We start from the raw sequence: 27,219 nt of genomic DNA on the forward strand, positions 1-27,219 counted from the left end.
GAGGGAGACTGACCTTCTTAGGTTCTGTGATTGTAGTGGATACAAAGGAATACCTAAAATTTAGAATTGAGAGAAGGAGAGTGGGGGTGGAGAAGGATTCCCAGAGAATACTAGGAATGAAAAACGCCAAAAAAAGTAGGGAGGAAATGTGTAAAAAAATCTAGGTAAAGTCTAGTATATGAGAAGATGCGTATTTGAGAATTTATAAATAGGTACCTGCTGTTGGCATATAATAAGAAATGAATAATAAGTAGACTGATTAAAATATATATATGTGTGTGTGTGTATGAGTAGACATATATATATATATATAGTGCTTATATGCAATGGAATTCTTCAGATCTTTGTGATCAGTTAGCCATAAGTCAAAGGAAAGCCTCTGGGATAACTCCTAGATTTCTAGCTTTGACACTTTGAAGAAGAAGTATATTTGTTTTGGTGCCCTGTATTCATTGAAAGAGTTGAGATAAGATAAAGTAACAAGTAACAGGTTTGGAAGATAGAATGGCATTCAGTTTTTTTTAATATTTATTTTTTAGTTTTAGGTGGACACAATATCTTTATTTTACATTTATGTGGTTCTGAGGATTGAACCCAGAGCCTCATGCATACTAGGCAAACACTCTACCATTGAGCCACAACCCCAGCCCTGGCGTTCAGTTTTTGATATGTTGAATTTGAGATGCCTAATGATATCTAATTTTCAGCACATATCCATTAGGCTGTTTGGTAAATGAATCTTAGCTTAGGAAAGAAGGCTGGTCCCGAAAGAGTAACTTTAAGGAAATAAGATAGATGGCACATAGAAACTATGAAGTGCATGAGTTACTTTCCTGGAAAGCAACTTTAAAAGGAGAGTGTGCTTACATATATGCATGTGCATGGAGAGAGGAGAGAGATGCTATGCCATCATTCATCACTCAGAAAAATTTAGATAATATAAAAGTAGGAAGTACTTAAGAGTTCACAAAATTTAGCTATGTCAATTTCTGAATATTTCATTTGCATGAAAGTCAATTTAGGGGTCTTCCTTGTTTTTCAGGGGACTTAAGGTAAAATTGTGGCAGAAAGTATAACAGAATAATTTTCTTGGCAGGAATGGGTAGTGTTTGAGATCAAACAGACCTGGTTATGAATCTGTCTATGCCACTTTCTGGCTCTTATGATCTTGGGTAGTATAATTCTCTCTCAATCTGTTAAGTGGAAATAATAGTTTTCTTTTAGTAAGGTTGATACTTGCCTCTAGTAGTTGTAGTGATCAGCAGTAACATGTAGAAATTTCCTGATATTTATAGTACACCCACAGAATTAAACCAAACCTCTTATGATTTTATTATCAGATTATTATTCTGTTTCTGTCTGGTATCACAGTTTTGTTTTGAAGCCAATTATTCTATAGATAATTGAATAATGGGATTTCAGGCTATAGTTATTTGTAGATGCCTAGTGGTTTGAAAGGTTTCAATATATGCATAAAATTTTGTGGTTGAGTAGTATTTTTATTGTTTAAAGCCAAAAAATGAATCCTAAAGGCTTTTTTAACGTTGATTTATTCTTCATAAAAATTTGTGAGACTAGGAAGTATTATTTCTGCATATGATAGATGAGGAAATTGAGATACACTGGAGCTAATAAATAACTTAAAATTATATAGTTAGTAAGTGAAAAGAAAGGTTATGAGTCCAGGTAATACTAGGGAGGATGGCTGCAGGGACAGTTCAATGCTCTGGAGCAGATCCTTTGGTGATATCACTTCAATCCCATCCCACTTACTGTAGAGATGTGGATATTCTTCTGTAGCTATGTGTCTGTCATATCACACTCACTTCTTACTTTTGAGAAAATGAAATATGTTTCTGAAAAAAGCATGTCTGTGTCAGCAGAGTTGGTGCAAAAAAAAGTAAGATGTACTGTTAGTCTCATATTTATCAAAGCTAGCCTTTATTTGATATTGTGGAATTTTGGCAATCTTTTTACATACCTTGTCTTATTCAGTCTTAAAAGCAACCATGTTATAAGGTTATCCCATTTTTAAGTGAAGAGACTGAAGGGTGAAGAAATTGAATAAATTGTCTAAGATTGCACAATAAGGAAACCTGAAATTGAGGTGCTGTGGCTCAGAATTTCATATTTTAAAATGCTTTGCCCCAGTGACTTTGTTTCCATTTATAATTAGGAAGGTTCTATTGGAAATTGAAAAAGCTTTCACAGTGTATTCTTTCTCCACGCTGTGAATTTTAATTTTTGTATTTATTCATGATAACATTGAATGAACAACATAAATTAATTAATAAGCCACAGCATTGATATTAGGAAAAATCCTAAAGAATATAGTAATTAAAGTACATTTTTAATGATAAGTGAGTTCTCAGCTCTTTTGCCTTAGCTCCTGCCCACCTGTTTTATTTCTTAAGCTGCAGCTAGTAGGAAATTATAGTAGCTCTTGTTTTTGCTCAGATGACCAGAGGTTGTATTCTCTCATCTCTCTAGTAACTTCTAGTAGATAGGTTCAGGGACTGACTTGAATCTCTTATTCCAGTTATTGGGTTTTGGATTCTGGTGAAGCTGTTTGGGATTGCTGACAAAATAAGCAATATTGGCAGAAGCCTACTTATACTTGGTCACAGAAAGATTGAGTGGCCTATATAATAAAGTGATTTAAATCTTGCGCTATGAAGATTAACAATGATTATGTATTCTTTGATGGCAGTATGTTTTGTTTTCTTGCTCCTTTTGCTGTGTGTGTGTGTGTGTGTGTGTGTGTGTGTGTGTGTGTGTGGTGGTGGGGATTGAACCCAGGACCTTATGTATGGGACACAAGCATTCTACCAACTGAGCTATGCCCCCAGCCCTTGTTTTATTTTTTTCCTTCTCTCTCTTGTTCTTTTTTTTTTTTTAATCATTACTGGTTTTATTTATCTTTTTTCACTTTTTCTGTCCCTTTAGAAGGCTCAGGCTTTCTAAAGATACTGCTTAATTAAACAGTAATAAAAGAAGTTTCCAGTTTCTATTGTAGGGAAGAACTCTTGATGCAGAACTAAAGGGAACAAACAGCAAAGAGTAATCACCCAACATGGCAGCCACAACTGTCCTTGGTTTCTTGTACAAAGGAATGCTTCATAGATTATGGGTTCTATGACATAAATTTAAGCATTTTTAAATTGAACTTCATTTTAGGTATTACAGCCATGAATGAAGAAAATATAGATGGAACAAATGGATGTGGTAAAGTTCGAACTGGCACTCAGAATGAAGCGGCATTACTTGCTTTGATGGAAAAGACTGGTTACAACATGGTTCAAGAAAATGGGCAAAGGAAATTTGGTGGTCCACCTCCAGGTGGGGATTTGTTTATATTCTTTTAAATTAGATCTTTAGTCATTTAGATGATGTGTATGTTTCTGCAAGTACCCCAAATAGTAGCTCTCTCCTTGTAACTGCTTTAAGACCTCACCAGTCATTTTAAGGGGAAGGGATATATGCTGTGCTCGTCTTACTCCCCCACCTCCCACCTCCCTTTTCCCCCAGCTCTGCTCTTGGTTTGAGAAGTAGTTGAGAAAGAAGTCTGGATTGGTACAATGTGAAAAAGTGTACTTTTGGTATTAAAGGGGAAGTTGTTTGGGAGAGAATTTGAAAGCAATGAGTAGAAAATTGCTATTTATAGAAGAAAATCAGATTCAAACAGATATAGTATTTTATTTTCCTATCAGTGGCAGTGCAGCTACTTTGTTCAGAGCCCTCCAGTTAGCTTTATTATATCTAAAGTTCTTGCTTCCAATGACCTCAGTGACTGTATCACTAAATACTTTGCTTGACCCTCAAGCATGCTGTAGCCATTTAGACCTTTATGCTATTTTGCTCTAACATCTAAAACTCTTGTTTTTTTCTTCTTCCCGAATGCTCTTCTCTGAGAGATTCCTCATGGCTCATTCCCTTATTTGTACTTAAACATCACAAGCTCAGAGCTTTACCATGTCACTATTGAATGCATCATCCCTTTCATGGCTTGCTTTTTCCTTCATAACACTTACCATTCACTTATTGTCTTTCTTGTCTTTTGAATATCAGCCATTGTATCTCCAACACCTAGAATAGTGCTTGGCACATCAGAGGCTCACAGCAAGTTTGTTGAATGAATAAATGATTCAGTAATGAATAAATGTTTTTAGATTTTTTTTTTTTTTTTTTTTTGGTCTTTCAGGTTGGGAAGGTCCACCTCCACCAAGAGGCTGTGAAGTTTTTGTAGGAAAAATACCTCGTGATATGTATGAAGATGAGTTAGTTCCTGTATTTGAAAGAGCTGGAAAGATATATGAATTTCGACTTATGATGGAATTTAGTGGTGAAAATCGAGGTTATGCTTTTGTGATGTACACTACAAAAGAAGAAGCCCAGTTAGCCATCAGAATTCTTAATAATTATGAGATTAGACCAGGGAAGTTTATTGGTGTGTGTGTGAGCTTGGATAATTGCAGATTATTTATTGGAGCTATTCCTAAGGAAAAGAAGAAAGAAGAAATTTTGGATGAAATGAAGAAAGTTACTGAAGGAGTTGTAGATGTCATTGTCTATCCAAGTGCAACTGATAAGACCAAAAATCGTGGTTTTGCATTTGTTGAATATGAATCTCACAGAGCTGCTGCTATGGCTAGGAGAAAACTAATTCCAGGTAAACTGATCTTTTAAAGGTTATTTTTCCATATTAACTTTATTATTACAAACATGGAAAAATAACAGTACATCATAGATCATTATTAACAAAATATGTAATGCCGCTTAACAGGAATAAAGAATTGTTTGAGTAAGGGAAGTAAAATAAACGATTCTAAAAGACAAGAAAATATTCCTATAAAAATTTATCATGTTTATGATAATTATCAATTACTGAATTGTATACTTTAGTTGAGGTGTTAATTATTAATAAAAATCCAAAGAGAATTAATTCTTCTAATGGAGACCTAGCTTTAAAGAATATTTGTCATATTTACTTAAATAAATTTCATTGTCAGGTGCTTGCCTGTAATCCAAGCTACTTGAGAGGCTGAGGTATTAGGATCCCAAGTTTGAGGCCTTCTTGGTCAACTTAGCAAGACCCTGTCTCAAAATTGAAAAAGGTCCGGGGATATAGCTAAGTGCTAAAGCATCCCTGTGTTCAGTTCCCCGTATCGGATACAGAGGGGATTCTGTTAAATTCTGATTATGTTTGCTTTAATAAAAAGTTTTTATGTGAGTAGGAAATGAAGGCTTAACCAAATATAATGATATGTGCTTGAGTTTCTGCTTCTTTGAAGAAATAGTTTTACTTAATATTTTAAACTTTTGTTTTTTGTTCTGATTGTCTTCAAATTAATATAATTCTTTTATACAGGAACATTCCAACTATGGGGCCACACCATACAGGTAGATTGGGCTGATCCAGAGAAAGAAGTTGATGAGGAAACCATGCAGAGAGTTAAAGTTCTCTATGTAAGAAATTTAATGATATCAACTACAGAGGAAACTATTAAAGCAGAATTCAATAAATTCAAGCCTGGTGCAGTTGAACGAGTAAAGAAACTTAGAGACTATGCTTTTGTTCACTTTTTCAATCGAGAAGATGCAGTGGCTGCTATGTCTGTTATGAATGGAAAATGCATTGATGGAGCAAGTATTGAGGTAACACTGGCAAAACCAGTAAATAAAGAAAACACTTGGCGACAGCATCTTAATGGTCAGATTAGCCCCAATTCTGAAAACCTGATTGTGTATGCTAACAAAGAAGAGAGCCACCCAAAAACTCTAGGCAAGCCACCAACTCTTCCTGCTCGTCTTAATGGTCAGCATAGTCCAAGCCCCCCTGAAATTGAGAGATGCACTTACCCTTTTTTTCCTGGAACAAAGCTTACTCCAATTAGTATGTATTCTTTAAAATCCAATCATTTTAATTCTGCAGTAATGCATTTGGATTATTACTGCAACAAGAATAATTGGGCACCACCAGAATATTATTTATATTCAACAACCAGTCAGGATGGGAAAGTACTCTTGGTATATAAAATAGTTATTCCTGCTATTGCAAATGGATCCCAGAGTTACTTCATGCCAGACAAACTCTGTACTACGTTAGAAGATGCGAAGGAACTGGCAGCCCAGTTTACATTACTTCATTTGGGTAAGTTTAAAAATATTTAAATAATGTTGAATATGAAGTTATGAATATAATGAAAGACTGTTTATAAATGTGTTTATTTTGAATTCTTAACATTAGTGCAGAGCATTTAATATTAATTTTATCTGTTTTATGAATTCATGATAAACTGTTGAAAGTTGTCTCCTATATAATATTCCTACATATAGCTTTTTAAGCATTTCTTGCTTAGAAGAAAATTTGGTTTTGATTTAGACCCTGTTTCATTTACTTTATTATTTTTATAATGACAAATCCTAATTTGATAAAAATTTGTTTGTTACAGAATTTATGATGTAAACCAACTTATAATTCTGCCTCTACATCTTTGGTAAAGTCTACACAGTGATCTTTTTGAGATACAGGAGTAGGGAGTTCTTTGAGAGACATTTCATGTGGGTTATGTATTGAGCCAGCCTTATGCTCACCAATCTGGAAATTTGTCATTATTACTCATGAAAGGAAAAAAAAAGCATCATTAAGAGGTGTTTATTACCATCCTCTCTTAATAATTTGTACATTTATAAAGTAAGTTTACAGTGTTTGAGGGATAATTAATAAGGCTATGGTGCTAATATAAAGATATTCTAACTAAATATTTGACATTTGTAAAGGAAGACATGTCACTCTGGTGGTGTCCTACTTCTTTCATTTGTGTAATTTTTTAATGCATCTATGGAATTCAATTGGTGATTCCTCTCCGTCCAGAATGACATTTACTAGAAGAGTAGTGGTTTCTTGGTCAGCAATAAGAGAGAAAGATCTACTACTGAGGATTACAGTTTTTTCTAGATTATAATTGTCAAACTTTTAGCTTATATGGTTTCAGAACCATACTAATGAAGCTTTTATCTATATAAAATTAGTATTCTCAAATTTACTCAAGAGAAGGAATCAAGAAGAAAAATATTATCATAATGGAGAGTAAATTTAATACATTGTGAAACTTACCCATACTTCTGTTTTGAATATTTTCAGGAGAGTTTGGTTTGGATATCTCATCAAAACTTTAGGGCTAAATATAGGAGACTCCTTCAAAGAAACTTTTCAGTAGTGTCCTTCATTAATAGTTTGGAAATGTTAGGAATTTAATAGTCACAGAAGATAAATTCTTAGATATTACTCTGTTTACACAAAATAGAAACTTTCTTTTTCTTTAAACAAAGATCATCTAAATTTATAATAGCAAATCATTCAAATTCAAATTCTTAGACAAAAATGGGTTAAAATTTTTTTTGGAGTTGGGTATAGGTAATTAGCTGCTGAGCAAGGATTTCCCTTGTGTCTGATCTACCATGGTAATGCTGACACATTTTAAAATTTTTGTCCCTATTCATTCCCTTACAAATTTACTTAAATGTCTAAGATTCTTGGAACGCGGCAGGTTTTTACGTAGACATGGTTTGCCCATATGTTTATCCCATAAAGAAGATTAGATTTGGAGGTTTTTCATCAACTTTAACTTTCTTATTAGGATACTTTTAACTTGAGTCCTAGGGCCTTAGTTAACTGTTATTGACCTGGAGTTCCTAAGAAAACTCTTACAGATATGTGTAACTTGATTTTGGTTAATTAATGATAAAATTAGCTTTAAGAAATTAAATACTTAGAGGGTTACATGCGGTTTCCTTTTTATCAACCTTGTATCAAAGCTGCTGTTAATAAAAAGTTGAATGATTTTATTTTATGTATTTACTCAGTGTATTTATTATCAGGGTGAAGAACTAATAAATTTAAGCAAGATCCAGATATAAAAATATTTAAAAAATTAGATTAAATCCTAGGGCCTATTTGAGCACAATACCTAAGACCTAGGCCTTGACTAGAGACAGTAATAGAAAAATCCATATTACACTTGAATAATAAATATAACTGAAGTTTGCTCAGGTAGAGATAGGAGCTATTACATTTAGGCAAATGAAGAGTAGGAAAGAAAGAATTTAGGGAAGCAGAAAAGCCAGAGATCCAAGAAACTTCGATCCTTAAAAAAAAAAAAAAGCAAATATCAGGCCTTCAGAGGTCATTGAAGCAGGGTCAGGAGCTATGGACAGCCAGGAGGTTACATGTTACCACATAGTGGATTAGGAATAGACTGAATATTGCTTGAGCAATGTTTTAGTTCACTTTTTTTCTTTTAAAAATATTGGAGCCTCTGATTACAACATTTAAAGTGTTGATCCTATTTTAGATGCACCTCCTGTAGAGTTTCATTGGGTAGTTCAGGGTTGAAATAAATTAATGGTAGTAGTATGTTTTTGGAGGGGAAGGGGTAGTGTATTTATATTCTGCTAAATGTTTCAAGGATTGAATTTTTCTGAAGTCTTACAAAGTTGTTATTGGCTCTTGGATTCTCTCAAATAGAATTCCTTGTGTGTTAAATCATCTTTTGGCTCCATTTAAAAAATAGAAACTAATTTTTTTTATTTCATTTTTAACTGCTATTTTAAGATATTTTCTTTGAATGTGATAATTTTTTAAAATTTTTGTCTGGATATTCTTCTGTGAATCCTTTCAGTTTCATTCTTTTTTCAGGTATTGTTATCTGATCTTACTTTAATTAGTTTTACTATTGTATGTAATACAAATAATCGTTTACCTTTTTATTTCAGCTCATTTTGAAGGTATTTCTAATACCTCCTAATCCACATAATTTTGGAATTACCATCCTCATATTTTGAGTTTGAAAACTAAAAGAGGAAAAGAAAATTAGACTTTATGTACTTAAATGATCATCATTAATGTTATGAAAAACAGATATACCTTTTGAGAACTAACAAGCAACTAAATGAATATTAGAAATATGGGAGTTTAATTCTGGTGACCATTTAGTGATCTTACCCGAATCCAAAAAGTTCTTGTTTTAAAGCATATAAACTTTTAGAATTAATCTCTGTCTCTCTTCCCAACCTCTCTCCCTACTCCCTCCTCCTGTCCCCCCCTCCCCTCCCCCACTTTCTCTCTTTCTCTCTCACAGGTTCCTTCCAAATGAGTTCTATTTTAAGCCAAATACCCTTAAATAGAAGTAAAGCTGAAAGTATATTTTTTTGCTTCAAAATTATAAACTGTCTCCATTTTCATAATATCAGAGAATAACCTTCCTTTATGTCATTTGGAGATGATCACCTGTCCACCAGGATAAGAAATTGTGTATTTGCCTGGCTATTTTTTAGGAACCTGTAATAAATATGATCTTCAGTGAGTCTAATAGGTGTAGACTTGAGGGTTAGGATGGATAAGTTCTGTCCTAAATGTATAGTTTATAGAGATATCATTCAGTATCACTTTTAAATAAGTTTTTTTTTTTAATTTTGCATCTCTTTAGTAGTGGGTCAGAATGATCATGTGAGTAAGAATCCTGCTTTTCTTAAAGATTAATTCTGTTTTGGATCTGGACGTTTCAGTAGTTATCACTGCTTTTCTCTGGAGGACTCTCTTGTAGGAGTGGAATAAACAAAATCAAGGAGATAAAGGAAAGTTCTGAGGAGTTAAAAAATTGAAAAGTCCTGGAGAGTACTTGGTGGAAGGGAAGAAGGAGTCTTCTTTGTGTTGATATGAATTTTCCTTATTAAATAATTTATTAACAATAAGTGTAGGCAAGGCATTCCTGCTTATTACTGTGTAATGCTCACTGATGGTAGTGGTTGTTTTTTCTTGACCACGTGAAACTTTAGTTTTTAAAAACAGGGATGAGAACCTCTCTATCACAAACTAGCTTGTGCTTTTGATTTAATTATACCTGATTTGTGTACTGTTGTTCTGGCCATGGTATGATGAAGTTTAACTAAAGAAGACATCTTTTTTGAATACCTCTTGTGAGATAAATGTGCTTTCTTAAGCACTTCAGAGATAAAGATAAATAAAACTTGTTTTTCTCTTAAGAAGTCATGGGCTAATGAAGGCAGCACAAATGTATGCATAGGCAATTTTGGTAGTATGAGGGAGGGGCTAGCTTTCTACCTGATCCAAGCTGTAAATCTTGAGAGAATATAATTAAAGAGAGGCACACAACACCAGCAAATTTCTTTAAGAAAATAGTATTGTGGTAGGTTAGTGACTGGCAGTTGTATATAGTGTTTGCTTTGGAAATTTCAGTCAGATTTTAAGAATTAAAAAAGTTGAAAAGATGTGGATGTTAACTGAACTTTTATTAGTCCTTCTGTTTAAAACTTTCCAAGTATTGTTTTTAGTACTACTGTGTTGGATGTACTTGGGGTTTCCTTGATGCATTTAGTTTTTCAAGATTAACCTATCCTGATTTCTGTGGACCACTTTATATATAAGTGTCATTTTTACTGGCTTTTTTTGTCTGACTTGTATGTTGCTTATAATTTGATTTGAAACAGCATCAGCATACTCTTTATTTTTTCTAGTCATTTATTTATTAAAATATTTAGTGTATGTATTTGTATTGTTTGCTATCAGTATCATTAAATTTAGTCTTTTATTTTCTGTTTTCACTTGTAACTTTCAAGAGTTATGAAATAGCAAGGTGAAAGTCATGTTGAGAAGTTTTCATCTTAAAACTAATTGGTGCTTTTTTCTTATGAACTATTATTTCCAGATTGATGGGCAGAAGTGCAAAAATAAAAAAAATTAGATTTAAAATTTTGGCAATAAATTGTTTTGAAATAAAGAGAAACTTTTTCCCAGAGTTTTAAATTTTAATAAGTAATTTTAGTAGATATTTGAGTTAAATATAAAATGATGGTTACTTTAATTATAAGTAGAAAGCTATTCTTTCCAGTTTTAATTGCACCTGTGATGATGCTGTCTCAAACTGATACTTCAAAGAATAAAAATAATTTGATTTAAAAATCACCTAGTTAAGTGTTAGGTTTTGTATGATGACATATACTTGCTTTTTCGTTATTTTCTTCTGAATTAGTCAAAACCAAGATTTTTAAGATTTATATAAAACAAATTTTACACATTTGTTTTCATATGATCAAATGGTGAGATCAAAATTCCATTAACTCAACTATGTGTCTTTGACCCTCCCAAGAGGGAACAGTCCTCATGAAAGTGCATATATATTCCTTTTGACATTTTTTTCTCAAGACCTTTTGAATGATCATCTAGTATTATTCATAATTCTCATATTATGGACCATAAATAATACAGCATTAGTTCTATAAGAGAAGCAGCTTAATAGAGTAATGAGTACTAAAATAAAAATATAAGAATCTGCAGTTTTAGCCACCAACAAAAGGTGTGACCTAAGTTGGCAAATGAATTGGTCTTTGTGTGGACTTCAGAGCCTTTACCTCTAAAATGTGACAGTTTTATTTGGTGAGCTCTAAGCAGTCTTTTGTCTCAAAAATTGGTGGTTTTGTTTAAAGTACATGTTCAAAAATCACAAAAATGATATTTTAATATATTTTCTGTTTGCCAAAATACATTTGAATTCAAGTAATTTAAAATCAAGAACTTTTTCTAATTAATTCTTCACCAGTTTATCATTCCTTTCATTGTAAAATTCAAAGCTTATTTTTGCCTTTTACATAGCAGAACAACTGGATATAATATTAAAAATTTAGTCAGCCAACTGTTTTGTGTGATGACATATACTTGCTTTTTTATTATTCTCTGAATTAGTCAAAAAACAAGATTTAAGATTCTTAAGAAATAAGTTTATCACTTCAAAGTTTTTAAACTAGTTTTTTATTTTTTTAACAGAGGATCAAGGAAAACAATGATGGTATTAAAACATATGACCAGTATTTGTTCCATAGTTATATTTACTAGCTAAAGTGATAAATTCTGATTTTATTTATTTTATAATAAATAAAATTAATAAATACTTATTTAATCATACTTAATTCTTTACCCTAAAATTTATTAATCTTTGGCTAATACATTCCTAAAATACTTGTTCTAATACAATGACTTTAACAGTAGCTATTGTTGTATTAATAAATTTAACATCTCATTGTGTCAATTCATGATTTTAAAAAAATGGTTTTAAAATTTTTCTCTCCTATCAAATGCATATAAGTTCCATTCTGAGATATCAGCAGCAGTTCATAATTTTGCCACATGGTGTCGCCTAAATATATTTTTTAATGTGGCTTTAAAAGGAATTTTAATGTTATATTGATTTTTAGCTCCTTTGTTGCTTACCTTCTTTTTTTGTTTTTGTTTTTGAATCAGGAAAATCTGTGTGAGAAGCTGAACTCAGTCTTCTTCAACCTGTTATGCCTTCATTTCTGCTTCATATTTAGTATTTAGTATAGACAATAATAGTTTATGCTGTAGCAATGTAAGTTAGTGAATGGACTAGTGAATGGAAACAGATATTCTACATTGATGACTTTACTGCAATAAAGTTATTTGTGCTTTTAATCACTTTAAAATTATTCCATGTCCGTTGCTTCCAGACTTTTTGTTTAAAATCAAATGTACTCTTACCAGTTAATATCTGACATATCAACAATCCTAGAGTAATTCATTCTCTATCCTAGAGCATCACATCTTCTATCCAGGACCTTATGGTATGTTACCTCCAAGAATGGTACACTTCCCTGTGGATTTTTAAAACAAAAGGAAACAAAAACATTAGTCTCCCCAACTAATTAGAAGTTTTAAGCTACCAGAATATTAGTAATTACTTGAATTCTCTTGCTCCTTAAATTGATAGTTTTTAGGTAGAGAATATTAATTATATGTGGACCATTATTTTTCTGCAAGTGATATTTGAGCTGTACCAATGACCTGCATGTGGATTTTTATATACATATTTTAAAAGTAAGAAAATAATGTTTGGGTAAAAAAAAATTAGTTTATTTCTGCATTACTTTGATTCAGTAAATGTAGTCTTTATGCCACACTGATAGTATAATGATTTATATTGCTATTCTGTCTGTAAGTTTAGTTTAAAAAGTACATAGGACGGTGTGGGGAGAGGACCCTGGGGGTGTATCTCAGTGGTTAGAGCACATGCCTGATAATGTGCAAGGCCCTGGGCTCAGTCCCCAGCAAACATACACACACACACACACACACAGTTTGCAGGCCTGAAATCATTAGATTATAAGTCTTTTGTAATTATATTGCCTGATAATTTTGTGAGTATACTCTGGAACTACTCTTGGTTGTGCTTTTAAACAGTAAAACTTAATCCTTGTATAATAATTAATTCAAGGGATTGGCACTTTAATAAATAAGATAATAAAAAAATGTAAACCAAGATAGAAAACTCCAGCTTCTTTTATAAAGATCTATGCTAACCTTTACTTTTTCTTTTGCACATTTTGATTGTCCCTTGTTATGTTTTATAAAGATGTTAATACTACTTTTCTTCTTTAAACTTTTTTTGTAATCCTGTTTTGTTTGTGAATTGTTACAACTCTATAATCCTGTTAACTTAATTTTTTTCTTGTTAACTTTGTTTCAGCAATACATGTTCCAGTCTGCTTGTATACTGCCCAGTCTCTGGGATAAACAAATGTCTATAAATTTGCAACATGTACGCTATATATGGATACCTCTCCCCCTTTTTTTTTTTCTTGTTGCTGCTCTGTTAATTTTTGGTTCTGGGGTGATCAAAGTTGTAGTTACAATTTTATAAAAATATTGGATTATTTGGAGCATAACATTTATAAGTTACACTGTGAGTCATAATGAATCTTTAAAAAACAAATTTAAAATTGATTTCTGTACTATAAGGTTATAACTTTTGCCAGAAGTAAAAACAAATAATTCAAGTAGAAAAATATTCATTAACTTGAAGGAGTCTTATCTTTATATATGATGTGTTTACACATGTTTCATTGAGTAATTAAAAATCCTTGAAGGATTCCTTTATGAAATTTTGGTATACAAGTATGGAAGTAAGTGTTGATACCAAGTATTGGAATTTTTTTTTCTCTTAAGAATCAGAATATTCTAAGCAGAAAAATACAATGACTTACTCTATGTAAAACTACTCATTTGGCTTCTGAGGATGATTTATAGACAGGATGAAATTTTCCCACTTTATTTCTTAATTTTTTCTTTTGTAATAGACTTAAGATTTTTAAGTTTTTCTCTTAAAATATAGGTAGTTTGCTGCTCACTTCTCTTGATTTTTAAGTCATCATAGTTTTATTTATTCTTATGGTTTATATTTACAAGCAGAGAGCTGCTACATTAAATAATATGACTCGGAAAGAGAGATTGCTAGACTTCTCTTCAGTCTTCTGTGGGGCAGTGTGTGTGCCAGGGATTGAACTCGGGCACTCAACCACTGAGGCACATTCCCCAGGCGAATTTTGTACTTTATTTAGAGGCAGAGTCTCACTGAGGTGCTTAGCACCTCACTTGTTACTGAAGCTGGCTTTGAACTCAAGATCCTCCTGCTTCAGCATCCCAAGCTGCTGGGATTACAGGCATGTGCCACGGCACCCAACTTCATCAGTCTTTTGAGGTCTCAGAAAGTAGCTTAGCAGTGTGAAGTATGCTTTCATTTGAATTAGAATTATTTCATTGCCTTAAGATTGCATTTGAATTTTTATATAATAGTAATGATTTTTATTCTCAGTTCAATTTGAAACTTTATGATAGGCGTTTTCTATGACAAGAAAGATTTCTATAGTTCAACTCGAAAGTATATATACTTAGGTCTGAGGCATGAATACATTGAAACTAAATAATCAAATATAACTGGCTTATTTATTATATTTTTTCATGCAACCTGGGATGCTTTTTAATTGTATGGTATCTCAATTCAGGAAATTTACATAATACTAAAAACCCTATTGTAAAACACAACTTTTAGGAGAGGTTAGAAAGATGTTCAATTTCCCCTTGGCCCATTTTCTTACCGAAGAGAGATGACAATCTCTCATATTGATGCATTGCAGTGTGACCTAAGAATATTAATATGCCCTCTTATCTTTTCTGTATCCTTTTTACTGGCAATGGATTCACTTTAATCTCTGCCTTATTCCACAAAACATTTGCAGTGCTTTTTATAAAGATGTAAAAACAAAAGAATGAAATTTTTAAAATGAAGGAATTTAGGAAGTGGGAAATTATGATTAAGAAAATAAAACCAAGCAAAACTTAACAATATATTGTTTATGGGTATATAAATATAAAACTTTAAAAATGTAGGGAATGATTAACATCTGAAAAATTAGAATTGTGTTTACTTTAAAGGTTAGAGGAAGAATTTAGGAAGAATGCAAAATAAACTTCTAAGGCAATTTTCTATTTTTACACATGGGTGGTGAATACATGTTTTTATTTTTTAAAAATTAGCTGTCCATCTGTATTATGTACATTCCTCAGTTTGTATATTTTTGTTATATAAATAAGCCGGCATAGAATGAAAGCCAGCAAACCAAGAGTAAGAATTTAAAAGTAATTCTACTCTTATAAAGATTCTTAATTTAATATAATTCAAGGCAAAATAGGAAAGTTACATAGTGTCCAGGACAAATAATTCTGTTCTGCTCAGACTCTGATGTTTGCTTTTTGGTACTACAGTTTAATTAAGACTTGACAACTAGGGAAGGCTTGGAAATGCTGTAATATGAAGTATGGCAGTGAACACATGAAATGTTTGGGGCTTCATAACCTGTAAATACGGATAAGTATACTGAGGGATCATGATCGCTGGTTTCAAATGTCTGAAGGGCTGGCACATAAAACAAAGACTACGAAGCGCCAGGAAATAGAAGTATGTCTGATGGGAATGTTTCAGGGAGGTACATTATGACAGCAAACCAGGACTATCTAAGCCCAAACTCCATATCCTTCAGTGAACACCAAACAATTTTGTACTTTATATTTAGAGGCTTAGCACCTCACTTGTTACTGAAGCCGGCTTGATTTTTTAAGATTTATTTAAAATCTGTATTTGCAAAGGATAAATGTATAGGGAAGGAGAGTTTTTTCTAGACTCTTGGAGGTCAGAATGATTTTCCCTAGCAGTACTTCCATTGCCATTTGGAAGCCCACTGAAAAATTTAACAAAATATGATTCAGGGTGCCACAGTCTGGCTGGGCACAAATAACCGAGCCGCCACAAAGCCTTGTGGGTTCAAACAGCAATTCTTTATTCCCCAACTCTCACTGGCACTGCACACACACTACTTGGGAACACACTCCTTCCACTGGGCTCCGACCATTGCGAGAACTGCACAGGAACTCCAAAGTAGTTGGTCCCCTAGGCAGATTCCCGTGCCCTATTCCTGGAGCAGGGAATAACTCAATCAATCCAGCATCACAGCAATTATATACAGCTTAACTCAAATCATCATCTCAATGGTTTGCTGGCATCACCTTTCAACCATTGCCTCTGGCAATATGCCAAGTGTCATTCTGACTAGGCTGTGGCTCTCAACATCAGGAAACATTGATTTGGGCATCCTTGTTCTTGTACAAATACTACTTTGTTTTTTATCATTCATTGCTTTAGGCCTTCTGTTTTCATTTTCTGTTTATTAGCTGGCAGGAAACTGTTTAATTAATTCTTGTTAAAATAGGTTTACTTAGTAAATACTTATTCAATACTGTGCTTTGTATGGAGATCACTGTAGTGAATCAGATACATTTGCTGCAGTTATAAAGCTTTCCTTCTGTTGACGGAGACTGCTATTCAGTTACAGTTCCGATAAATGCTCTGAAGAAGTACAGGGTGTTATGAAAATATATGATTGGTGACCCTACCTAATCTGGAATGATAAGCCAAGACATGGTACATTGCATTTTAGAAAGAATTACAGCAAAAGGAAACCCAGTACTTAAAATTTAGTATAGCATATAGACAATGCATATAGACAAAAGAGTATAGGAGCATAGCTTTTGAAGCTGGATGTTCTGTGTTCACATTCCAGCTTTGTTGCTTGGAAAATTTTTTTCTCTGTACTTGCATCTCTCTCATGTGTAAAATGGGAGTGAGAACATTTTATGTCATAGGGAAATTACAAGTATTAAGTGAGTTTAAGTTATTTCTAATTTATATTTCTAATTTATAAATTTATATTATGCTCATAATTATTCAGAAAACATCCATTTCCCATTACATGTAACAACAAATATTAGTAATGATAAGAGTTAAGATTCTTTGAGCACTTATTATGTATTAGATATTCTGCTAAATGCCTTTATAGTTCATTGTTCTCACAACTTACTGAGGTAGATATTATTTTAATATTGACACTTTATTTTTAATACATGAAGAAACAGACATTGGCAGGTGAACTTGCGTCAGATTCCAGTTAGCTAAGAAGCTGTGCTCTTAACTGTTACTCTTTGTACCTTCTTCACATAATTTCAATTTCAGTTTTAACATTTGTCTAATGTTAAACATTTGATAACAGACTGTGAACTTAACTGAATATTATTGAAAGTTATTCTTCTAAAAATTAAAATATTATGAGACAGGCTTTTTTGTCTCTGCTTTATTTGGTCTTCAGAGACCATTTTGGCCTTATCAGTCCAAATCAGAGTTATTCATGAGTATCTCTATTATTATTCTTCCTTTAGGCTTTCTGTTCTCATTTTCTGTTTATTAACTGTCATCATCTGTCAACTTGACACATATGATATTGGTTGGCAATGATTATCCTACAATAAAGTTTAAAATCCCAAAGGTAAATACCTTTGTAGATGCCTACAAAGGTATCTTATAAATAAGATGTGTTCACAAGATCTTTTCTAAGTTGAAAATTAATTAAAATAATTATTAAAATTATTTCCTTAGGATTTAGCCAGATGTCCCAGGTCCACACTACACTGAAGTGATCTGGTATTAGGGCTTGTAGGACAGCAAAATTTCAAACAGGCAAGGTTTGTTTTTATTTATCTCCTGGTCCCTTGTTTCTTGGTACTCTCAGTTTACTCTGATTATATTCAAAACATTTCAACACACAGTTCAGCCATGTTTTAATCGTGATAATTTATCAGTCCAGATATGTTTTTTTCATTATTTTCTTGCTTAGGGATCTACAATAGCTTGCTGTTGTAGTATAATCAGATACACTGAACTCCATATTCTGAATGCTCTATTGTTCCCATCTTACCTAACCTTAGGTATGTATCTTCTGCTTTGATCATCTGTACATAATCCTGTTCATAGATAGTTACAGACACTTCTTGGTGCTCTTCATTCTGCTTAAAATATTGTTTTCTTGGGAAAACAAGAGTAATCCTAAATGACTTGTTCTTTATAATATTACTCAATGGTTTAGTATTTTTTATATTGTACTTTATTAGAACAATTTTTTATATCTTTATTTGTTTCTTATGTGGTGCTGAGGATTGAAACCAGTGTGTCACATATGCTAAGCAAGTACTCTGCCACTGAGCTACAATCCCAGCCCTTAGCACAATATTAATCCATCAAGATTTATAAAACCAAGGGACTTTGTATACATATAATTTGTTGTTGCTATGCCCTGCATTATATTATGTGAGTACCATGTCCTTGAGTACTCCTTTAGTAGTAGTTTTAGATAAAGTGATCTGCTTGCTATACGGTTAAAAGATAGAGGTGAAGGAAAAATAAATTTTGACTGTGCTTTGAGCAGAAAGAAGAAAGGATTGGAAAGGATGTAAGTTATGGAGTTGGCAGGTTGGCAGGAACAATTAAATTATAAATGGTGGTTAATGGCATGAGATGTACATCTATTTCAAGGAAGTAGAAATTAACTAATATATAATTTTCAAGATTCTCATGAAATGGAAGTTTTAAAATGGTAGATACTCTGGAAGCATAGACTGAGGTATACGAAGGAATTTATATTGGATAAATATGCGTTGTATATGTATGTCTATATTTATAAAATAGAATAAGAGATTATGATTGTAGTAGTTTTTATTTTTGTTTATATATTCTGTTTTTGTGGTACTGGGGATCGAGTACAAGTCCTCACACATCTTAGGCAAGTGCTCTACCATTGAGCTATATCCTCAGCCCGTAGTAGTTGTTTTTAAAGCATTAGAGGAAGACTTGTTTTTATCTGTATCAATAAAATATAATGTAGACTGTAACGGATCATATTATATATGTTTTATAATTTTTCTTAAATTCATATCCACAATTTTATAGTTGGAATACTAACATCTGTAATATTAAAGCTTCACAAATGGGAAGTATTTGGCAATAGCTTATGTTATTTCTTTCTAATTTAAGTTTATACTAGCATTGCATTTCTTCAGGGTGTTCTTCTACACAGGTACAGGACTGAGAAGATAGTATTGTACCTTTCAGTGTAGTATGCCAATCTGGCAGGTTTATTTGGGATACACTGGAATCCTATACATTCAATTATTTTTTTTGTCCTCAAGAGAATAAATAGATGTGTAACATATCTGAGAGTCTGTAAAATAGTTTTCATTTATCATACCAATTACTTTAAAAATTATATGGATTTTTTCCTCTGATCAAAGAGCAGTAAAATCTTCAAATATACAGAATGTGTTTGTACAGTTTTAAATGACTTAAAATTTCTTGTTACACTTTCATAAAAGTCATGTCTGCAATATTATTATATCTCATGGAAATTAATGAATTAAGATCCTAATTAGGAATTTTTTACCTAGTTCATCTTTCTTCTGTTTTTCTCTTATTCCTACATAATAGAAAACTAAAAATAATACATAAAGTGATTCCCATTTTATAGAAAGCAGGTTAAAATCCTGTTTCTGATCTTTGTGAAGTATAATTTATTCTTATTCTGGACTTTTTGACAAGCCTTTCCCAAGTTTTCTTTTTTTAATTCTCTTGATTAAACCCTTATTGTCTGAACAATCCCTTTTGAAATAATTTCTCATAATATATTGTTAGAAATTTATTTTAAAAATAAATGACATTAGTAAAATGGCTAATTAAATTGTACCAACATACTTTTACTAACCTTGTGTTTGACACTACAGTGAGACTCTGCTTATAGTTTTGCCTTTGCTCTGACAATTATCACCATTCCTTATATGCTCAATATTACTAAATAAGACATAAAATTATAATCTTAATGAAGTTTAGTTATCATAAATTGATCATTTAAATTCCAGCATTGTTCCCTGTTAAACTTGATAACATTAAGATTAAAAATTAACAGGAAAACTAAGTGGTAGGTAGTGAAGACATTATGAAGAAAAGACCTGTTCCATATTTAAGAGTATTTCCATTTAATATCTCTACTGAAAAGTCACTATCATAGTTTAAAAATTAGTTTAAATTGTTTTTATTTTTGTATATTTTTCTGTTATGATAGTAACTAATAATCAGGGATTTTGTATTTTATTGTATTATATATTATCCTCTTCTTCATCATGTGTATCCTTGGCAGGTGTTTTAGTCCCCTTTTTTATCCCTCATTTTTACTTCTTAAGTTATAACATCATGTGTAAACAGGAAGTGCACAAATCACAAGTGTCAGCCAATGAATTACCACAAAGGACTCTATCTAGTAGTCCCAGATGAAGACAAAATACCGCCCTCCAAGAAGGCCTTTGTGTATTTCCTGCTAGACATTAGCCTACCTCCTTTCCAAATGAAGCCATTTTTTTCACTAATTCTGTGTACTTTTGAAATTTCATAACCTTTTATATACTCTTCTGGCTTCTTTCAACATTGTAAGAGTGATCCATGTTGTTTCTAAATGAAATAATTTATTTGCTGTTTCTGTTGATGGAAATACAAAGTGCTTTAGTTCGGGGCTATTTTAATAATGAGGTTATGCAGATTCTTATACTTTCTTGGTTTTTGTTTTTATGTTTATTTTTATGCATTTTATTGCATTTCAGTACATTTGGTAGGGTTTTATTTTTAAAACTTAAGTATGTAGTGCCAAACAGTTTTCCAAAGTGATTAATTTATGCCTCTGCAGCAATATATGGGAGCTGTAGTTGTTCTTTGTTCTTGCTGATACTTAGGTAGCAATATTTTTAGATGTGGACATTTTGGCTGCCATATATTGCTGTCTCATTAAGATTATAATTTTATATCACTGTTTTCTAATATTGAACATCTTCTAATGGTGCATTAGACTCTCTTTTTGAAGAACTGTGTTATCTTAAGTCTCTTGTCCCATTATTCTAATGCTTTGTCTGGGTTTTTTCCTTTGTTACTTAATATACACAAAGAATCACAACTTCTTTGTGTGATTATATTTTGCAAATACTTTTTTTTCCACTTTTTTTTCTTTTTACTGTCTTCATGGTATTTCTGTCAAAATTTTAATTTTAATGTGACTTAATTTGTTAATGTTTTAGTGCCATTTGTGTCCTGCATAAGAAATCTTCATTTACTTCAAGGTCATAAAGTATTCTCCTATATTATCTTTTAGAAACTTTTAAAAATCTTCTAAATTTAGTGAAGGTTTAAGTAAAGCAAAAGTCAAAGCTTTCCCCCACCAATATGTACGTTCACTTACTTAGCGATACTTATTGAAGACTCATTTTCCCATGGCTCTGCAGTTCCACTTTAGCATAAACCAAGTGTATTTGTATACATACAACATACATATATGTACATACATATCTTATGGATTCTCTATTGTATTGCTCCAGTCCTTACATTAATGCTCCATTATCTTATTGCAAATTTTATGAAATGTTTAATATTTGGAAAGGAATATTTTCCTACTTTAATTTCCTTCACATTTATTTTAGCTGCTCTTAGTTCTTCCATTTTAATAGGAATTTTAGAGTCATCTTTATAAAAAGCAATCCTACTGGAATTTTGAATGCAATTGAATTCTGTAGATTGGTTTGGAAACTAATAATATTTTAATAGTATCAGGCCCTGTGATTAATGAACATGATTCATGATCCATTTATTTAGGCTTTCTTAAATTTCTCTCAAACATTTAGTAGTTTATTGTATAAATATCTTTCTTCATTTTTCATTATTTTATTCCTAGTATTTTTCAGTGCCATTGTAAAAGATACCTTCTTTTACTTTTGATTTCTGATTGTTTCTACTTTATATAAATATAATTTATTTTTTAACATTAAATAAAACTATTTATTTGATTCTAATGGTTTGACTCTATAGTGTCAGCTACATCAGTTGAGTTTTTCCTGCTTTTCTGTTCATATACTTTTTGCACTGGCTAGAACTGCTGTCCAGACAGCCTTATAAACTTTTAAAATATTTCTTCATTAAGGTAGGATGTCTGCTATAGCTTTTATTTATAGAAGCCTTTTATCACTTAATAGATAGTTCCTTCTGTTCTCAGGTTTTATTTTTTATCACGAATGGACGAAGAATTTTATCATACTTTTTTGTATGTATATAGATTGTTATAACATTATTGTTATGTTTTTTTAATTTTTAGTTGTTGATAAACCTTTATTTTATTTATTTATTTATATGTGGTGCTCAGGATTGAGCCCAGTGCCTCACACATGCCAGACAAGCACTCTACCACTGAGTCACAACCCCAAATGTAGCAAATTGCCATTGATACCAGAATGTTCAACTTTGTACTTCGTACTTAGGAATAAACCAACTTTGGTCATAGTGCATTATCTCTTTTATATTTTCTATATTTTATTTTTTATATTGTCTTTAGAATTTTTATTATCTATGTTTATAAGTGAGATTGGCCCATAGTTTCCTCATAAAAATAGTTCAGAAATTTCTTCTCTTTATCTCTGGGAGAGTTTGTGTATGTCTGATATTATATCTTCTTTGATTTTATATACATATTGCTTAAGGAGCCATCCAAGTTTAACATTTTTAGCCTTTTAAAAAATCATACTATGTGCACTTAAAGGCTGTAAATTTTCCTCTTAAGTGTGGTAAAAACTATTTCTATAACTGTTTTATGTGTTTCATTTTTGTCAGCATTTTAAAATATTGTGTTTTGATTTTTTTTCTTGACCCATGGGTATTAATTTCGACATATGAAAACTGTTGTAGTCATAATTTTGGTACTCATTTTGCAATAATTAGAAGGTATATTCTGTATTGTTTTATTTATTTTTTTTAAAAAAATGTGTTTGCAACTGGTGATTGCAGTATTATCAATATCCTTATGGCTGCTGGGGCAAATTACCACAAACTGAATGGCTTATAAACAACAGAAATTAATTTTCCCGTGTTCTGGAGGCTACAGATCATAAATCAAGGTGTTCAATGATCATGTTCCTTCTGAAGCCTACAGGAGAGCTTGTAGTATTTGCCAGCAGTCCTTGAATTCCCTTTGTCTACACATGCATCATTCTGGTCTCCGTCTCTGTAATAATATGGCTCTTTCCTCTTTGTGTCTTTGTGTCTGCACATGAAATTCTCTTATTTCTCTACTCTTATCTGTCATTCACATTAGATTAAGGGTTTACCCCACTTCTGTGTGACCTCATTTAAATTAATTACATCTATAGTGCACTTATTTCCAAAGAGGGGGGTTACATTCTGAGGTACTGTGTGTTTAGATTTCAACATAACTTTTTGGGAACACAATTTAGCCTATAACCACTACATGTACTATTTAGGTGAAGTTTTGTTAGTCCAAATTTCTTTTTCATAGTTTTACAAAAGAAATCATTCTTAGTGCTGGGGATATAGCTCAGTTGTTAGAGTACTTGCCTCTTATGCACAAGGCCCTGGATTCAGTCCCCAGCACCACCAAAAAACAAAACAACAACAAAAAACATTCCTTTTCTTTAGAGAGGGTTATGAAAATCACCCATTATAAATATAGACTTATTTTTCTCTCTTTAAGTTCTGTCAATTTTTGCTTTATATATTTGGTTATGCATTAGGTACATAGAAATTTAGAATTTTGTTTTTGGTGAAGTGAACCCTTTATCATATTTTGTGTCACACTGTCTCTGTAATGCATTTCTTCCATAAGGGATACTTTCTCTGATATGGTAATAACTTTTTTTGGTGAAAGTTTGTATATTATATATTTTCCCGTCTTTTCAGATTTCCTGTTTCTTAGCATTGAGATGCCCCAATATGCGGTTAGGATTTTTTGTTGTTGTTTGTTCAAAGTCTATCCTTGCAGTATTTGGTCAGCTTGCATTTAATGTATATGTTGATGTGTTTGGGATTAAATCTCTCATCTTGCCATTTGTTTATATTTTTTCATATTGTCTCTTTGCATTCTTTTCTTTAGTATTACTAATTCTACCTGGACTGTTCTTTTAGTGATTACTCTGTAAATTACAACATTGATTCTTTAAAGAACTTTTTTTTTAGTTGTAGATGGACACAATACTTTTATTTTATTTGTTTTTATGTGGTGCTGTGAGGGTTGAACTCAATGCCTCACTACAACCTCAACCCCACAACATGCATAACTTATTTAAGTTTAATGTTAGTACTTTTCTTATAGTCTAGACAATACAAGGAACTTAAGTTCTTTTCATTTTTTCTTCCAATTTAAATATTTTAATTGATATCTCTATGTAGTTTACCCCTTAGTATTTTAAACCCCACAATAACTAATTTATAGTAGTTTTTAGACTTAATATATGTTTATATTTATTTATGCATTTATTATTTCCTTTGCCCTTCATTTCTTTCTATGTCTCCATGCTTCTACCAGAATGGTTTATTTACTTTGCTCAAGAACATGTGCCCATATTTCCTTTTAAATGGGGATGCTGATGATAAATTATCTTAGTTTTTGGTTGTCTGGTTGTATTTTTTGATTGAAAGGATATTTTTGCTAGGTTAGCAGTCCTTTTTTTTTGTTTTAGAAAGGTAAATTTTTTCTGTTTTCAAATATTGCTTTTGTCCCATTTTCTTTTTTCTTTCTTTACAGTATCCCAGTTATGCATATGTTAGACCTTCTTACTCTGTCCCACATAATGGATTATATTCATTCTATATTTTCTATTCATAATTTAGTCTGTCTTCTTATGTTATTTGGTTCATGAATTATTTTTTTCATCTGTGTCTAACATGCTGACAAAACCATTTATTTGGATTTGTTTTTCAGTTCTATGATTTCATTCAACTCTTTATGATTTCCATTGTCTTCCAAAATTTTTAGTCTTTTATTCCCTGAGTATATTAGGCACAGTTTTTTAAAAAATATTTTTTAGTTGTAGATGGACACAATATTTATGTGTTTATTTTTATGTGGTGCTGAGGATCAAACCCAGTGCCTCACACATGCTACTTGAGCACTCTACTACTGAGCCAAAGCCCCCACCCCTAGGCACAATGCTTTTAATAATTAGTTATAAAACTTTGTTATCTGTACACCTTGGAGGTCTTTTACCGGTGACAGCTGTGTTTAGTGCAGGTTTTCTTTCCTGATATACTTGATCATTTTTTTTATTGAATGCCAGATACTGCATGTGAAAAATTATAGAGATGATATGAAGGTGAACCTAATGTTATCTTTATTCAGAAAGCATTTATTTTGGCTTAAGACTGACAATCCTATATTCTAGGCAGAAATTAAGAAGATACAAAGGTGAATTTAGTATGTTAAAGTGGGACAACTTCTGACTTAGTTTTATACTCTGGGTTCTAGTCATGCCTCATCATAGCTCTTTAGCTCTTTTTTTTGTCATCCTAGTCTTAAAAACTTGTCTTTTGTCACCTTTTGCTTTTAATCTCCCTCTTGGGACTTGGCCAACCCTTGAAGGGAAAACGTGCAGCACCCTTCAAGTCATGACCCTGTAAATTGTCACAGGCTTGCTTTCAAACAGATGCTGTTTTTAATGATTAAAAACAAAGTTTATTAATGTAATCTAGTTCATTGTATGAAAACAAGATATTGTTAATTTTTTTTGTGCTGATTATAATCTTTAAATGGTTCCTTAAAATCTACAAAAGTTTTTTGTAGAACTTCAAACTTGTTTATGTTTATGCATGCACATTGTTTTTTAAAATTTATTTATTTATTCTAATTAGGTATATATGACAGCAGAATGCATTTTTATTCATCGTACACAATTGCAGCACATCTTTTCATTTCTTTGGTTATAAACAATGTATCGTCACACCATATATGCAGTCACACATGTACCCAGAGCAATAATGTCCATCTCATTCCAACATCTTTCTTTCGTCATGCCCCCTTGCCTCCCTTCCCTTTGCCCAATCACTGTTCCTCCATTTTTTCCATGTTCCTGCTCCCATTATGGATCAGAATCCACTTATTAGAACATTCAGCCTTTGGATTTTGGGGATTGGCTTAGTTCGCTTACCATGATATCCTCCAACTCCATCCATTTACCTGCAAATGCCATAATTTTATTCTCTTTTAATACTGAGTAATATTCCATTGTGTATATATACCACAATTTCTTTATCCATTCATCTACTGAAGGGCATTTAGGTTGGTTCCATAGTTTAGCTATTTCGAATTGAGCTGCTATAAACATTGATGTGGCTGTGTTACTATAGTATGCTGATTTTAAGTCCTTTAGATATCAACCGAGGAGTCAAATGGTTGTTCCATTTCAAGTATTCTGAGGAGTCTCCATACTGCTTTCCAGATTTGTTGCACCAATTTGCAGTCCCACCAGCAATGTATGAGTGTGCCTTTTCCCCCACATCCTCGCCAACACTTATTGTTTGTATTTTAATAACTTATACACAGTGTTTTTTTAGTATGTAATTCGATGTATATCCTTGACAGAAAGCTTTAAGGAATATAAAAAAGAAATAACCACTAAAATAGATGGATGCCCACAGTGTGCTATATATGGTTAACTTAGGTTTTAAGTAAATTTTGCTTAGATTCTTTGGCTCTTATAAATTAGGTAATCTCATTTATATTTTTAAAATCCTTTCTTTACCTGAATAGAGTAGTATTTCTTGGAAAGTCCAAGAAATTAAGTTCTAGTAAGATAAATATAAGTTCTTAGAAAGATAAATATATTTTGATATATTAGCTGTAATTTTCATTTAGATATAAGAATAGTGTTCTCTGCTCATCTTTACAAAACTTCAGAAGTTATAACTATTTGCCACTTGTTTCTTTTTCTCTAAATTTATTTTCTTATATAATGATCAAAAGTTTTTAACTAAAGCTATCAAGGATTCCATGCACTTCCAAGATAGGGATAACATCACTCTAAAGACAATTCTTTTCTGTCTCCACTGCTTACAGACAGGGAACACAATCTCTTCAGCCTGGACCTGTGTAGAA

The 27,219-nt window shown here is 32.0% G+C and overlaps 1 protein-coding gene across 1 annotated transcript in view; it reads left to right on the forward strand.

Moving 5' to 3' along the window:
• The first annotated feature begins 3,188 nt into the window (after positions 1–3,188).
• Positions 3,189–27,219, forward strand: part of Rbm46 (RNA binding motif protein 46) — a 33,386-nt gene continuing 9,355 nt past the window's right edge. The window contains exons 1-3 of the mRNA XM_026384738.2: positions 3,189–3,339; positions 4,202–4,669; positions 5,369–6,151. Coding sequence (XP_026240523.1) covers positions 3,189–3,339; positions 4,202–4,669; positions 5,369–6,151 — 1,402 coding nt within the window. The remainder of the gene's footprint in view (positions 3,340–4,201; positions 4,670–5,368; positions 6,152–27,219) is intronic.

The sequence above is a fragment of the Urocitellus parryii genome, chromosome 10 (genome assembly GCF_045843805.1).
Source record: "Urocitellus parryii isolate mUroPar1 chromosome 10, mUroPar1.hap1, whole genome shotgun sequence".
Lineage (NCBI taxonomy): Eukaryota > Metazoa > Chordata > Mammalia > Rodentia > Sciuridae > Urocitellus > Urocitellus parryii.